The sequence below is a fragment of the Phallusia mammillata genome, chromosome 6 (genome assembly GCF_965637545.1).
Source record: "Phallusia mammillata chromosome 6, kaPhaMamm4.hap1.1, whole genome shotgun sequence".
In the NCBI taxonomy this organism is placed as follows: Eukaryota; Metazoa; Chordata; class Ascidiacea; order Phlebobranchia; family Ascidiidae; genus Phallusia; species Phallusia mammillata.
The window spans coordinates 6,393,315-6,406,448 of record NC_137257.1 but is presented as its reverse complement, the minus strand read 5'-3'; the positions used below and the strand labels follow the sequence as shown (position 1 = coordinate 6,406,448).

At 34.6% G+C, this 13,134-nt stretch overlaps 3 protein-coding genes and 1 long non-coding RNA gene across 10 annotated transcripts in view; 3 read left to right on the top strand and 1 right to left on the bottom strand.

Moving 5' to 3' along the window:
* The first annotated feature begins 457 nt into the window (after positions 1–457).
* On the top strand, positions 458–3,075 carry LOC145233647 (uncharacterized). 4 transcript variants are annotated; one of them, XM_080098422.1, is made up of 3 exons: positions 458–1,335; positions 1,569–1,645; positions 1,765–3,075. In XM_080098422.1, the coding sequence occupies exons 1-3, from the start codon at positions 1,292–1,294 to the stop codon at positions 1,944–1,946; spliced, it is 303 nt and encodes a 100-aa protein (XP_079954548.1). In that variant the 5' UTR covers positions 458–1,291; the 3' UTR covers positions 1,947–3,075. The 4 variants fall into 4 exon arrangements, with proteins under 4 accessions (XP_079954548.1, XP_079954550.1, XP_079954547.1 ...); XM_080098424.1 differs by having other exon boundaries at positions 1,749–3,075; XM_080098421.1 differs by having other exon boundaries at positions 1,569–1,666.
* LOC145233648 (uncharacterized) lies at positions 2,792–3,494 on the bottom strand. Its single transcript, XR_013861147.1, has 2 exons — positions 3,378–3,494; positions 2,792–3,174 (listed from the first exon to the last, which is right to left on the bottom strand). It is a non-coding gene; the product is annotated as an uncharacterized LOC145233648 (long non-coding RNA).
* Positions 3,495–3,744: 250 nt separating this feature from the next.
* Positions 3,745–5,849, top strand: LOC145233646 (uncharacterized). 4 transcript variants are annotated; one of them, XM_080098419.1, is made up of 3 exons: positions 3,745–4,068; positions 4,354–4,430; positions 4,534–5,849. In XM_080098419.1, the coding sequence occupies exons 1-3, from the start codon at positions 3,950–3,952 to the stop codon at positions 4,590–4,592; spliced, it is 255 nt and encodes an 84-aa protein (XP_079954545.1). In that variant the 5' UTR covers positions 3,745–3,949; the 3' UTR covers positions 4,593–5,849. The 4 variants fall into 4 exon arrangements, with proteins under 4 accessions (XP_079954545.1, XP_079954544.1, XP_079954542.1 ...); XM_080098418.1 differs by having other exon boundaries at positions 3,746–4,068; positions 4,354–4,451; XM_080098416.1 differs by having other exon boundaries at positions 3,748–4,068; positions 4,354–4,451; positions 4,550–5,849.
* Positions 5,850–7,782: 1,933 nt separating this feature from the next.
* LOC145233640 (uncharacterized) overlaps positions 7,783–13,134 on the top strand; it is a gene marked incomplete in the record, with an annotated part of 6,438 nt that continues 1,086 nt past the window's right edge. The window contains 4 exon segments of the mRNA XM_080098408.1: positions 7,783–8,449; positions 10,015–10,119; positions 10,394–10,506; positions 10,899–11,042. Coding sequence (XP_079954534.1) covers positions 8,345–8,449; positions 10,015–10,119; positions 10,394–10,506; positions 10,899–11,042 — 467 coding nt within the window.

Here is a 13,134-nt window from a genome sequence, read left to right as displayed (position 1 = left end):
ACTTTAAAACAAACCTAAAACGAACAATGCAATATGTATTGAAGTACTTGAAAATACAAACTTCTGAATCACTTGGATTGCCATGAAAAATCAACTCGCGTGCCAAAGTGCCAGGGTTTGCCAATTCCCTGTGCAAGAAATGCACATCTGTCTAAATTTAAATTACGAATGACCCTCTTCCTAAATTTTATGCTAATTTTGGGGTAGGTCTTCCAGTCTAAATCTTTTCATGGTGTCTTACCTCATAGTTTTGTGATTGTAATGTCATGAAAAGAAAAAAAACCTCTGCATTGTCTTGCTCGAAACGGTTGTTAAGCGTTGTATGGTTGTTCTGTAACTCGCAAGCTAACTTATCGTTATTTCGGCGACGATAATATTATAACAAGCAAAAAATGTTAAACAAAAAGACAACGAAATGTATTTTTCCGCTTCATTGGTCATAACCACTGATCCGTCATGGTAGTTGGTTTCAATTTGGCGCGTGGTGATACCGGTTTTGTTGCTTCTTGTTATAATGTGACATGTAGTCTGCAGTCTGCACCAACTATTTTTGTTAAAAAAACTTTACGGATAACATTTTTAATTGTAATTTATTTTGCGCAAAGTCGCGAACATCGTCTGCAACCTGTTTAATATCACACAATGTATTTTTGTTTGTTTTTTTAGAAAGACTGTAGCCTATAAAGAACAGCTACGGGTGACACTAAAACGCTGAATGGGCGGGACGTCGCGAAAACCGCTAAATATCGGGTTAAATTGCTGACGGTTGGAGCTATTAAGGTTGGGATAAGGTTTTGTAATAGAAAATCATTAAAAAAAATTCCGCCGAACACTACATTCCGCGCCCGAAACGTCCCGCCATCTCCCGCGACGTCCCGCCATAGCATTTTTGCCTAATGTCAGGAAATAGTTGAATAAGTTTTAGGCAGGGACATTTTTTGATTCATATACTATTATAAAACCTCAACCTAACCCTAATAGCACTAACCGTCAGCAATTTACCCGATATTGAGCGGTTTCCGCGACGTCCCGCCCATTCAGCGTTTTAGTGTCACCCACAGCTACACTGTACTATAGTTTACTAAAATTTTAAAATATTTTATAGTATACTAAAATAGTATAATACAGGTCATGTGCCCTTTAAGTCTACAGCATCAAGTCAGCCACTGGTGAAAGCATATGGTTCTGATGGGCGAAACCTTTTTTCCTGACTGACATGCCATGACCATCACCATTGGGAACATATTGCTCAACTTTAACAATTTTGCCTGCCAATTACAAAAGCAACAAAATGGTGTTGAAATCAGGGACAAGAAATCAACCAATAAGTGTGAGGTAGGTATCAGATGGCAGAACACAAACATATTTTTTGTGTCAGATTAAGAACAGACATAAATAACAGAAACTTCACAAGTTAACAGAAAAAACACCCTTGCCTTAAAAAATGAATACTCACTCAAAATAGTACATACTGTGTTCCTCATAAAAACTTAACTTTTAGTTACTAATTTTACTAATTTAGAAAGTTCAGGTTTTTACATCAATATTGATTCTGAATTTATAAACAGATCTCATAAACAAGTAAAAGATGCTTCTTGCAATGAGGTGGTGTTTACACAAGATGATAGCATCAACAAGAAATTTGGTCAGTTACTATTGTCATCCAGTGAGTGCATGGTGTTTATGACTGAAAAAAGTGCAACTTCTAGAAATACTTAAAAACATTTTTTTTCTATTTTCTAATACAGATTTTGTTGGTTGCAGACTTGCAGTACACTTTCTTTCTGTGCAACCCACTCTCACATAAAATCTCCAGCATGCACGCCTGTGTTATCGGGCTGATAATTGTGCGCAGGTATTTTTGCAGTGTATATGGCTATACTAAATTTTCTTCCAATGTACAAAATTTATTGCTCATACAATATGTAAATCTGTTGCCATGGTAGTTTTATTTTTGTTGAAAAGGTTTAGTATTTCTTTAGCAATGTCTACATCAGGGGTTCTTAACCAAGGGTTCTCGTACCCCCAAGGGGTGTGAGAACTGTTCCTAGGGGGTGCGGGGATGCTGAATCATTAAGGTTGGTTAGATCTATTCTATATAATTAAGAAACCCAGGGGGGTGCAAAAAAAAGAAAAAAAGGTTAAGAACCACTGGTCTACATTCTACAGGCAGTCAGAATAAAGATTACATATTGTCTGGGTGTTGGTTATTACCCATTGATAAATTAATCATTTCTCCAACCAATTAGAACTTGGTTGTCGAATACAGTAGTACAAACATTTTTTTTTTTCTTGTATGATATTTACCACAAATGACATTTGAAGATAGTTTATATAATGGAAGCTGTTTTTATGCATGCTGAGTGCAGATTTTTTTCTTGGTACTATTGGGTTATTTTTACATTTTGTGAGGAAGACTCAGTTAAGGTTTAATTAACATCAGGAGCTAAATATACCAATAACTTGAGGTTTTTGTTCTAATTGACAAACCTGCCACATCTTTCAGCAAATGTGGTATTTTTGTTGGTAAAAACCTTCTCACTACGGTCAAATTTTACTGTACCTATTTCAATCAAATTGTATACTTTCAGTTTAATATTGTAATAAAAATAAATATTCCTTATTTTCTTTCTGAAGTTTTTGAAAAACTGATGTTTGTTTATTGATTCATTTACAATACAATTTCAAAATCAATATGATTACCTAATTTGCCTTTTTAATGACAGTCACAGGCTTGTACTCCATATAACTAAAGGACTCATATTTTATGTGTGTTTAATTTATGAATAAAACAGCCTTTTGCAATGCACTGGCACAAACAGTAAAATGTTACAAAACAGAAATGTGAAAGAGAATGTGAAACATGGATTTTTTTTGTTTAAAACAAAAATATGGCTTCTGTAATTACAATTGTATGATTAAATGCTTTTTTAAGAAAATCGCAAACATGTTTGCTTCAAACTAGCCAGTAAACTGTGTTTTATGTTAGGATATTAATGCATGATCAAAACATTGTGTATGGTGTAGTAGGTTCTGGGTGGAGTTTATACCAAAAATAAAAAGGCATTTGCACAGCTTTGTGGTCTTCATTTCTCAGAAAAAGTTTCCATTTAAAAAGGGAGAACAGTTCCGTTTTGTTAGTCATTTAAGTCGCAATATGGCTGGGTCTCCCAACTGTGTTAAAAATTCGATGTTGAATAAAATAGTTCGAGTACATATATTAAAAAAACAGGACAGTGAAGTTCACGAGTAGGAGCAAAACTTCATCAGAATCAACCCTAACATTGAATCTTTTATATGGGAGTGTTTATACGCATTTAATGTTTAATAAGTACCTCAAACTCCTTTTGAGAGCGTACACAATATAACTTACCTACCTAAAACCAAGAACACAAACTGGCGCCAGTTTGTTTACAACGGTATGTGACGTCATAATGCGTACATTTTTATTCATGGTAGTCAGGCTGCATTCCTTGGAAAAAAGTGCTTACCTCTCATAACGGTAAGCACTTTTTTCCAAGGAATGCAGCCTGACTACGGTAACTATAGCCAGGTGATTGTTTCCGTCATGGTAGTTGGTTTCAATTTGGCGCGTGGTGATACCGGTTTTGTGGCTTCTTGTTATAATGTGACATGTAGTCTGCAGTCTGCACCAACTATTTTTGTTAAAAAAACTTTACGGATAACAGAATTGTAATTTATTTTGCGCAAAGTCGCGAACATCGTCTGCAACCTGTTTGATATCACACAATGTATTTTTGTTTGTTTTTTTAGAAAGACTGTATAAAGAACAGCTACACTGTACTATAGTTGACTAAAATTTTAAAATATCTTATAGTATACTAAAATAGTATAATACAGGTCATGTGCCCTTTAAGTCTACAGCATCAAGTCAGCCACTGGTGAAAGCATTTGGTTCTGATGGGCGAAACCTTTTTTCCTGACTGACATGCCATGGCCATCACCATTGGGAACATATTTTTCAACTTTAACAATTTTGTCTGCCAATTACAAAAGCAGCAAAATGGTGTTTAAATCAGGGGCAAGAAATCAACCAATAAGTGTGAGGTAGGTATCAGATGGCAGAACACAAACATATTTTTTGTGTCAGATTAAGAACAGACATAAATAACAGAAACTTCACAAGTTAACAGAAAAAAAACCTAATTTTTGAAAGGATTTTGCTTCATTAAAAATGTCCAGTTAACCAAAGACCCTTGCCTTAAAAAATGAATACTCACTCAAAATAGTACATACTGTGTTCCTCATAAAAACTTAACTTTTAGTTACTAATTTTACTAATTTAGAAAGTTCAGGTTTTTACATCAATATTGATTCTGAATTTATAAACAGATCTCATAAACAAGTAAAAGATGCTTCTTGCAATGAGGTGATGTTTACACAAGATGATAGCATCAACAAGAAATTTGGTCAGTTACTATTGTCATCCAGTGAGTGCATGGTGTTTATGACTGAAAAAAGTGCAACTTCTAGAAATACTTAAAAACATTTTTTTTCTATTTTCTAATACAGATTTTGTTGGTTGCAGACTTGCAGTACACTTTCTTTCTGTGCAACCCACTCTCACATAAAATCTCCAGCATGCGTGCCTGTGTTATCGGGCTGATAATTGTGCGCAGGTATTTTTGCAGTGTATATGGCTATACTAAATTTTCTTCCAATGTACAAAATTTATTGCTCATACAATATGTAAATCTGTTGCCATGGTAGTTTTATTTTTGTTGAAAAGGTTTAGTATTTCTTTAGCAATGTCTACATCAGGGGTTCTTAACCAAGGGTTCTCGTACCCCCAAGGGGTGTGAGAACTGTTCCTAGGGGGTGCGGGGATGCTGAATCATTAAGGTTGGTTAGATCTATTCTATATAATTAAAAAACCCAGGGGGTGCGAAAAAAAGGTTAAAAACCACTGGTCTACATTCTACAGGCAGTCAGAATAAAGATTACATATTGTCTGGGTGTTGGTTATTACCCAATTAATCATTTCTCCAACCAATTAGAACTTGGTTGTCGAATACAGTAGTACAAACAGTTTTTTTTCCTTGTATGATTATTTACCACAAATGACATTTGAAGATAGTTTATATAATGGAAGCTGTTTTTATGCATGCTGAGTGCAGATTTTTTTCTTGGTACTATTGGGTTATTTTTACATTTTGTGAGGAAGACTCAGTTAAGGTTTAATTAACATCAGGAGCTAAATATACCAATAACTTGAGGTTTTTGTTCTAATTGACAAACCTGCCACATCTTTCAGCAAATGTGTTTTTGGTATTTTTGTTGGTAAAAACCTTCTCACTACGGTCAAATTTTACTGTACCTATTTCAATCAAATTGTATACTTTCAGTTTAATATTGTAATAAAAATGAATATTCCTTATTTTCTTTCTGAAGTTTTTGAAAAACTGATGATTGTTTATTGATTCATTTACAATACAATTTCAAAATCAATATGATTACCTAATTTGCCTTTTTAATGACAGTCACAGGCTTGTACTCTATATAACTAAAGGACTCATATTTTATGTGTGTTTAATTTATGAATAAAACAGCCTTTTGCAATGCACTGGCACAAACAGTAAAATGTTACAAAACAGAAATGTGAAAGAGAATGTGAAACATGGATTTTTTTGTTTAAAACAAAAATATGGCTTCTGTAATTACAATTGTATGATTAAATGCTTTTTTAAGAAAATCGCAAACATGTTTGCTTCAAACTAGCCAGTAAACTGTGTTTTATGTTAGGATATTAATGCATGATCAAAACATTGTGTATGGTGTAGTAGGTTCTGGGTGGAGTTTATACCAAAAATAAAAAGGCATTTGCACAGCTTTGTGGTCTTCATTTCTCAGAAAAAGTTTCCATTTAAAAAGGGAGAACAGTTCCGTTTTGTTAGTCATTTAAGTCGCAATATGGCTGGGTCTCCCAACTGTGTTAAAAATTCGATGTTGAATAAAATAGTTCGAGTATATATATTAAAAAAACAGGACAGTGAAGTTCACGAGTAGGAGCAAAACTTCATCAGAATCAACCCTAACATTGAATCTTTTATATGGGAGTGTTTATACGCATTTAATGTTTAATAAGTACCTCAAACTCCTTTTGAGAGCGTACACAATATAACTTACCTGCCTAAAACCAAAGTATATATAAAACACAAGTAGTCCAACCCATTGTTACGCGATAGAGCCGCATGGACGCCATTTTGTGTCCAAATTAATACAGCAGGTATAGGGAAAAACACATAAATTGTCTGATTTTTACAAACTGGTGGGATTTAACGCGTGTTTGATAGGCAAAATCGAATAAAACGTTTGGGTTCTAACATTTGAGCGTGATAATGCACGCTGAACGCAAATATTTAAAGTTTACATGAAAAATAAGCGGCCAAATTTACATGAAAAACAGCAATTTAGCTTTTAATATTACGGTGAAATGTTAGAACTCGAAATTTTCATTCAATTTGGCGAATCAAATTCGCGTCTATGCTCTCCAGTTTGTAAAAATCAGACAATTTATGTGTTATTTTTCTCTACCCACAGTATCATTTTGGACACAAAATGGCTACATAGGCTTTATTGCGTAACAATAGGTTGGACAACTTGTGTTTTAAACAGACTTTGCCTAAAACCAAGAACACAAACTGGCGCCAGTTTGTTTACAACGGTATGTGACGTCATAATGCGTACATTTTTATTCATGGTAGTCAGGCTGCATTCCTTGGAAAAAAGTGCTTACCTCTCATAACGCATTAAGCTATCTATGGCTAAGCTGATTAGCCGTCACGCTGTAGTGATCATAGAAACGCTGTCACTTCTGATTTGCCAATTGCCAATTTTTGTCTATCTACTATTTTGCTTGTTCGGTCGCTCGCAACAGCTGTGCTGCGGTTTAGAATTAAATTTAAATCACCATTGCGGTCGTATATTCTTGTGAAGAAATAAATAGGCTATAAAGCAAACAGAATAAGCTGATTTAACGTACAGTCTGACAGTCGCACACGTTGTTTGTTCAATGTGCTTTACTGATGTTAATTTGCAAAATTGATATCCCTGTAGCTTGCTTAAGAGGTTTTATCTTATTTCTTAACACAAATTAAGTATCATACAGTGTTGAATCTATTTGTACCTTGTTAATTAAGGAAATCATTTTTGTGATAGAGCTCTTTTTGTCAAATATTTCAGATGAAATTGACTGTGCTAAATTCTACCATCATGGGCATGTTTCTTTCTGGTATTAATTCTGGTGTCAAGTAACAATTTATTGGTTAATCAAAATTTAGATCACCGAATTACCCAAATCAAAGAGATTTTAACAGAAGTGTATTGCATGCTAAAATATAAATCATGATTTGTTTCTATGCTTAGAATAAAAATGAAACAAAGTCAGTGCCTACCTAAATTATCAAAGGCTTGTGCAATTTATGTCATGTTTTCCTGATGACAATAGATTAACATGGTAGTTAACTTGATTCATTTTTGTAGTACTAACTCTTGTTTTCATTTGGCAGGATCTACAAATCAATAAAAGTTATAAAAATGACTTACTTTGAATCATGGGATGAATTTACAAAGTCTGCTGAAAGATTATACCAGAGCGATCCTACCAAAGTCAAGTACAATATAAAATACAGACATTGTGATGAAAAAATGGTGCTTATGGTAACCGATGATCAAGTGAGATTCCAATATGCAACTGAACATGCTCAAGATGTAAAAAAGATGGAGAAATTTACTAGCTCACTGCTGCGAATGATGGCTCATTAGAATTCATTACATGCTGTTTTGGTTGAGTTTTTGATACCTTTGTGCTCGGAGGATTTTGGTGTGGAAGTTTGTGATTTTTCTACCACATGTGGTGATTATTTGGAGATTAATGCTGGGATGATAGTTCTTTCCAATGACTCGATTTGTTTTACTGCTGTTGTGTAAAGTCAATGAATTGTCAGGAAATGTAATTGGTTGCGTTATGTTGTTGAGCAGCAGAACATTGTGCATGTTATTTTTATCGTTCTTATTTTGTGTGACTGCAGCACATTTTCTGGAAATTTTGGGATGACATTATTTAATTATTTGTTGTGCAATATTGTACATTGCAAGGATTTTTGTTTTATGTATCATGTTAAATTGGGATATAACATCATATCTTGCTTATATAATATAAAGCATTACTGCCAAACTACAATGTTAAACATGCATTTCAACTGCTAAGGATTGAACCCATTTTAAACTTACTTAAACGTTATGCATTTTTTGTTGTTTATGTGTTTTACAGGGACAAAATTAGTAGGGCCATATGCAAACTGGTTAACCAACATACTTCGATATGGAACCATCTCAAAGACATGTCCGTTTAATGGGAGGCAGAAGCAATCCCTTTCAAACGCTATTCGCACTCTTCATTACTGCTCTATTTTTTATGTTTTTTCAAGTAAGAAAGTGATCATGTTTTATTTAGTATATTACCTGCAATATATTTATATGTAAATAATAAACAGTTGGGTCTAAAATTACCATGTAAATTTGCTAATTAATAGAAAAACATGTGTTATTTTATTAACATGTTTTCATTATGGGTCCCCTTCCTTGAAGGGGACACATATTGTTTTTGTCCATTTTTTTTTTCTTTTTTCTGTCTAACGCTGGTTTGTAACGCTGGTTTGGTAAAGAAAGAGTGCTTCAAATTTATTTAAATTTGGACATATGTTAGGTATTAATCCAAACTTGATCCTCCAGAAGTTTGACCCCGAATTACCCAGCGGTACACCCACAGGCCCCCGAAACGTAAAATTTTTAACGCTGGTTTGGTAAAGAAAGAGTGCTTCAAATTTGGACATATGTTAGTTATTAATCCAAACTTGATCCTCCAGAAGTTTGACCCCGAATTACCTCGCGGTTCACCCACAGGCCCCCGAAATGTAAATATGTCTCCAAGAGAGTAACTCAACGGTTTATGATAGCAGGAGGGCTCAGCTTGACGTCGGACAAACGTTTTACGAGACGTCGTTTCGGTGATCAGATATCAGCTGTTTTGCACAGCAGTGCTATTTCGTTTTATTAAGTTATCACTCACATTTTCAGTTTTGGCAAAGGTTTCACACCTATGACATGATTTAAACCTAATAAGCGTGCTTCGGTTTCGTGTATGTCAAGCAAAACTTGTTAATCAAAATAAAGTTGAAAAAATAAACTTGACATTTTTGCAAGATAAATGTTTTTTTAAATGGTCGTTGTCAGGTCGGCCACCGCATGACCACGGGTTACTTAAGGTCAACTAGTAGGTATTACTAACACAGTTCAGAACTTTCTTTCGTCATAACGTAGCGTTTTTTTTGCAATCAATTTAGGAATCAATACTCAAGGCATGTATAAATTATGTTAAACGGTGTTGTTGAACAGTAAGGACGGCGTGCTATTGAAAATGGTGTCAATATGTCAAACAGTCAGTTGGCGTGTGCACCCTGAGAGGTTACTACAGGTCAATGGTTTTGCGAAACAAAGTTAAATGAAAAACAATTTGTTATGTGTACACTTGTAGCAAATTGCTTTTTAATTTAAAGTGTCTATAACACAACTGTTACAGCTTTCTAGAAAAAATTGTGTTTAAAACCCGACCTTGGACGACAATATCTGGGTCAAAGCAAGAGATTAAATTAAAGTATTTGTTTCGTTCTTTTTTAATGTTTTTGTAAATATAGGACAATAATAGTGCAAAAAGGATACGAACAAATTTTTTTTATTGTTTGGTTTATGCTTTTTAAAAATTTGTCCTTGAGAATCTAAAAATCACTGCAACATTTGTTTACCGTAAATCCGCACAAACATGCGTGTGGGGACCCATTAGTTTTTGTTTACAAAAACAATCATATCTGTAGATCAAATGATGTGTATAGTAAATTGGTAAATATCGTATAGAATATATAAAATGGAAGCATATCAGAAAGCCACCCTTCTAGTTATAATTTGATTGTAACATGTTGTCATTATGATTTGCAGGCCAGTATTTTGAAAAATCTTCAACGTCAACAGCAGATGCTTATTAACTCTGGTAGCGAGGTCCATAACAAAGGGAAGTACTCACATCTTGGACAAATGGCTGTGGTGAGCATTGACGCAATGTACAAAGTCTATGACTTTTCTCATGTTGTCTTGAAACCAAATTGTGATGACTTTTACAATCATTGTGATTGCCAAACATTTTTTCCACTTTTCTTTGGTGGAAACATAAGTTTACTTGCAACGCATGTATTATGCAAAAACTGTGATAAAAAAGGCTATTGGTTGCTGCTAGTTTGTAATAAAACTCACTTTGACAATATTGCAATGCTCCTTTTCCAATACCAAGTCTGTAGGGTTACATTCCCATATGTTATAGGCACCTCCAGAAATTGCCAGATCAGTGCATCCAAAATTTGCTCAAATGCTTATGAAGGAAATAGGAATGAAAGTAAATGGAACGCTGCTACGAGGTGTCAAAAAGGAACACAGGTAGATTGATTTTTCTTTTTTTGGTGGTTTACTAGTGGCATGCCGATCAATTTTTTATGGTATTATCTGTTGTCTGGCAATTTTGTAAGTTAGCAAACTTTCATCATGATTGTTTGAATTCCGTTGATAGAAAGTAAGCATTTTTGTCATTGTGTGTGCTTACAAATTTTTTAATAAATAAGGACTAGATGTAACTCACTAACATAAAACCTCAATTGGTTTTAACTTGTTCAAAAACACAGTTCAAAAACAAAATGTTAAACTTGTGTTGTTTTAATTTTCCTAAAGATACTTTTGGAAACATTGTTTTGTAGATTAAAGCTGACCATGGTAAAGCTACCATTGTCTGTTAGACCTGAAAGTAGTATCATTACGTTGTTTACTACTTCCAGGAAATACTACGTCCCTTCGAAAGAGGGCACTTTCACTTGCTTGTCAGGCAATCAAACTGTGGCTTGGATATCTGTGAACAATGACTATTGTGATTGTACAGATGGAAGTGATGAGCCAGGCACATCTGCATGTCACAATGGCAAGTATGTAATAGTGTATTTGTCCTACTTGTTTTGGTGAAATATTTTTCCAATTTCGGTAAATAATGCATGGTTCCAAATATTTTCATCAGAAAAATACGAGCCACTTGTTGTAAATGTAAAATATCACCACTTATCGGCAAGTACTGTTGTCAGCGTCAGTTGCAATAAAAGCAACAAAAGTAACTTACTACCGCACAACAGAAAAAAAGAAGGGGGCTGATACAGTGTTAAAGATAAAAACAAGCATTTCCTCAAATGGTTCTGGTTATGAGGCTACTCCAATTTGCTAAGCCTTTTCATGCTGTAAACATAATTTTCATTATCCAGAATACTTTCTTATTTAATGTTTGGGTACAGTTTGGAATTATGGGTCCCCTTCCCTGAAGGGGGCGCATCTTGATTTCACTCATTTTTTTTTCTTTTTTCTGCTGTGAAGTTTGTCCATGCACTTTTGTTACGGAATTATTTCGGCAGCTTTGGGAATACGGCTAAAATACCTTTCAAGTGGCGATGTTAAATCCCAATCGATCTGTTTATGTCTAATTCTATACACCTTAAACCAAAACTGCCTCCCTAATTCGGAAACGGCCCGAACCCTGCATTAACGGCTCACCACTAAGCCAAAGAGAAACCACAAACTGGTTTCACTAATGGGCGCCTTGTTTAAATAAAACGATAAAAAGCATTCGCATAAAACAACTCCGAATTCGACAAGTTCCACTACAAGTCAACGCCAGCAAATACACGACACAAAAGTACACAGTGCTACTTGCATGGCGCCCAGAGGAAGACTGACCATGCTTTCTTCTCAAGCACGTTTTACCACATCAATCACGTTGATTAACAAATCACGTGATTCCAAGAGGCACATCCGGGTATCGCAGAACCAACAAGGGTGAACACGAAACGGCACATATGAGGCGAACGTATAAAACACAGAAAAAGCATCATGTGTAACGAGAACCATTTAGTGAGGATACTCTGTGGTGAGAATAATACGCAAAACAATTAAGTGAAGAAATGAGTGGCGAAACATGACAACGATTAAACAAAACAATTAGGTGAAGAAATGAGTGGCGAAACATGACAACGATTAAACAAAACAATTAGGTGAAGAAATGAGTGGCGAAACATAACAACGATTATACAGACTAAACAATAGTTAAACACAGGATAATAAACTGTAAAGAATGTTACAAATATAAACAAACATAACAAAGTAACGTGAAAGAATAAGTGAAAATACGTGTGTGAAGGTAAAGTATTCAAAAGATGCGTCATAAAGAACGTGATTAAAATTCGCCACACTTTTGGCAACAAATCTTTGATGGATTTGGATGAAACTTTCACAGATGGTAGATATGGTCATGTAGATGTGCCTTTTGGTTTGTTTGACTTAATCACCCCAGTATTTACCCCACTAGCCCCCTAAATGGGTAAATTTTTAAACATTGTCCAAATTAGATGAAATTTGGCCAGTATGTTCATTTTGCCATAATTAGGTGTCCATTGTTGTGTTTTATCCTGCAGCCCCAATATTTACCCCACTAGCCCCCTAAAATGGGTGAATTTTTTAAACCATGTCCGTATTGGATAAAATTTTAATAGTTTGTTCATTTTGCCATAATTAGGTGTCGTTTGTTGTGTTTCATCCTGCAGCCCCAATATTTACCCCACTGGCTCCCTAAAATGGGTGAATTTTTTTAAACAATGTTTGAATTTAATGAAATTTTGACAGTTGGCCATAATTGGGTATTAATTGTAGTTTTTCACACTGCAGCCTCAATATTTACCCCATCAGCCCCCTAAAATTGGTTATTGTTCAAACAATGTCTAAATTTAATGAAATATAGACAGTTATAGAATACATCATCCATTGATCTCTTTTACCCTGTGAGTCCCACCTTTGCCCCTGTAACCCATAAATGAGTGTAATTTCTTAACATTGACCAAGTTGCATGACATTTTGACAGTTTGTGCAATATGTCAAGTTTTTAGGTGTTGAATTTCGCGTTTTGCCCTGCAGTCCCATCAACTTTTTAAAGAATGTCATAAAATTTTGACAATTTTTATAATATTCATTTTGAGGTGT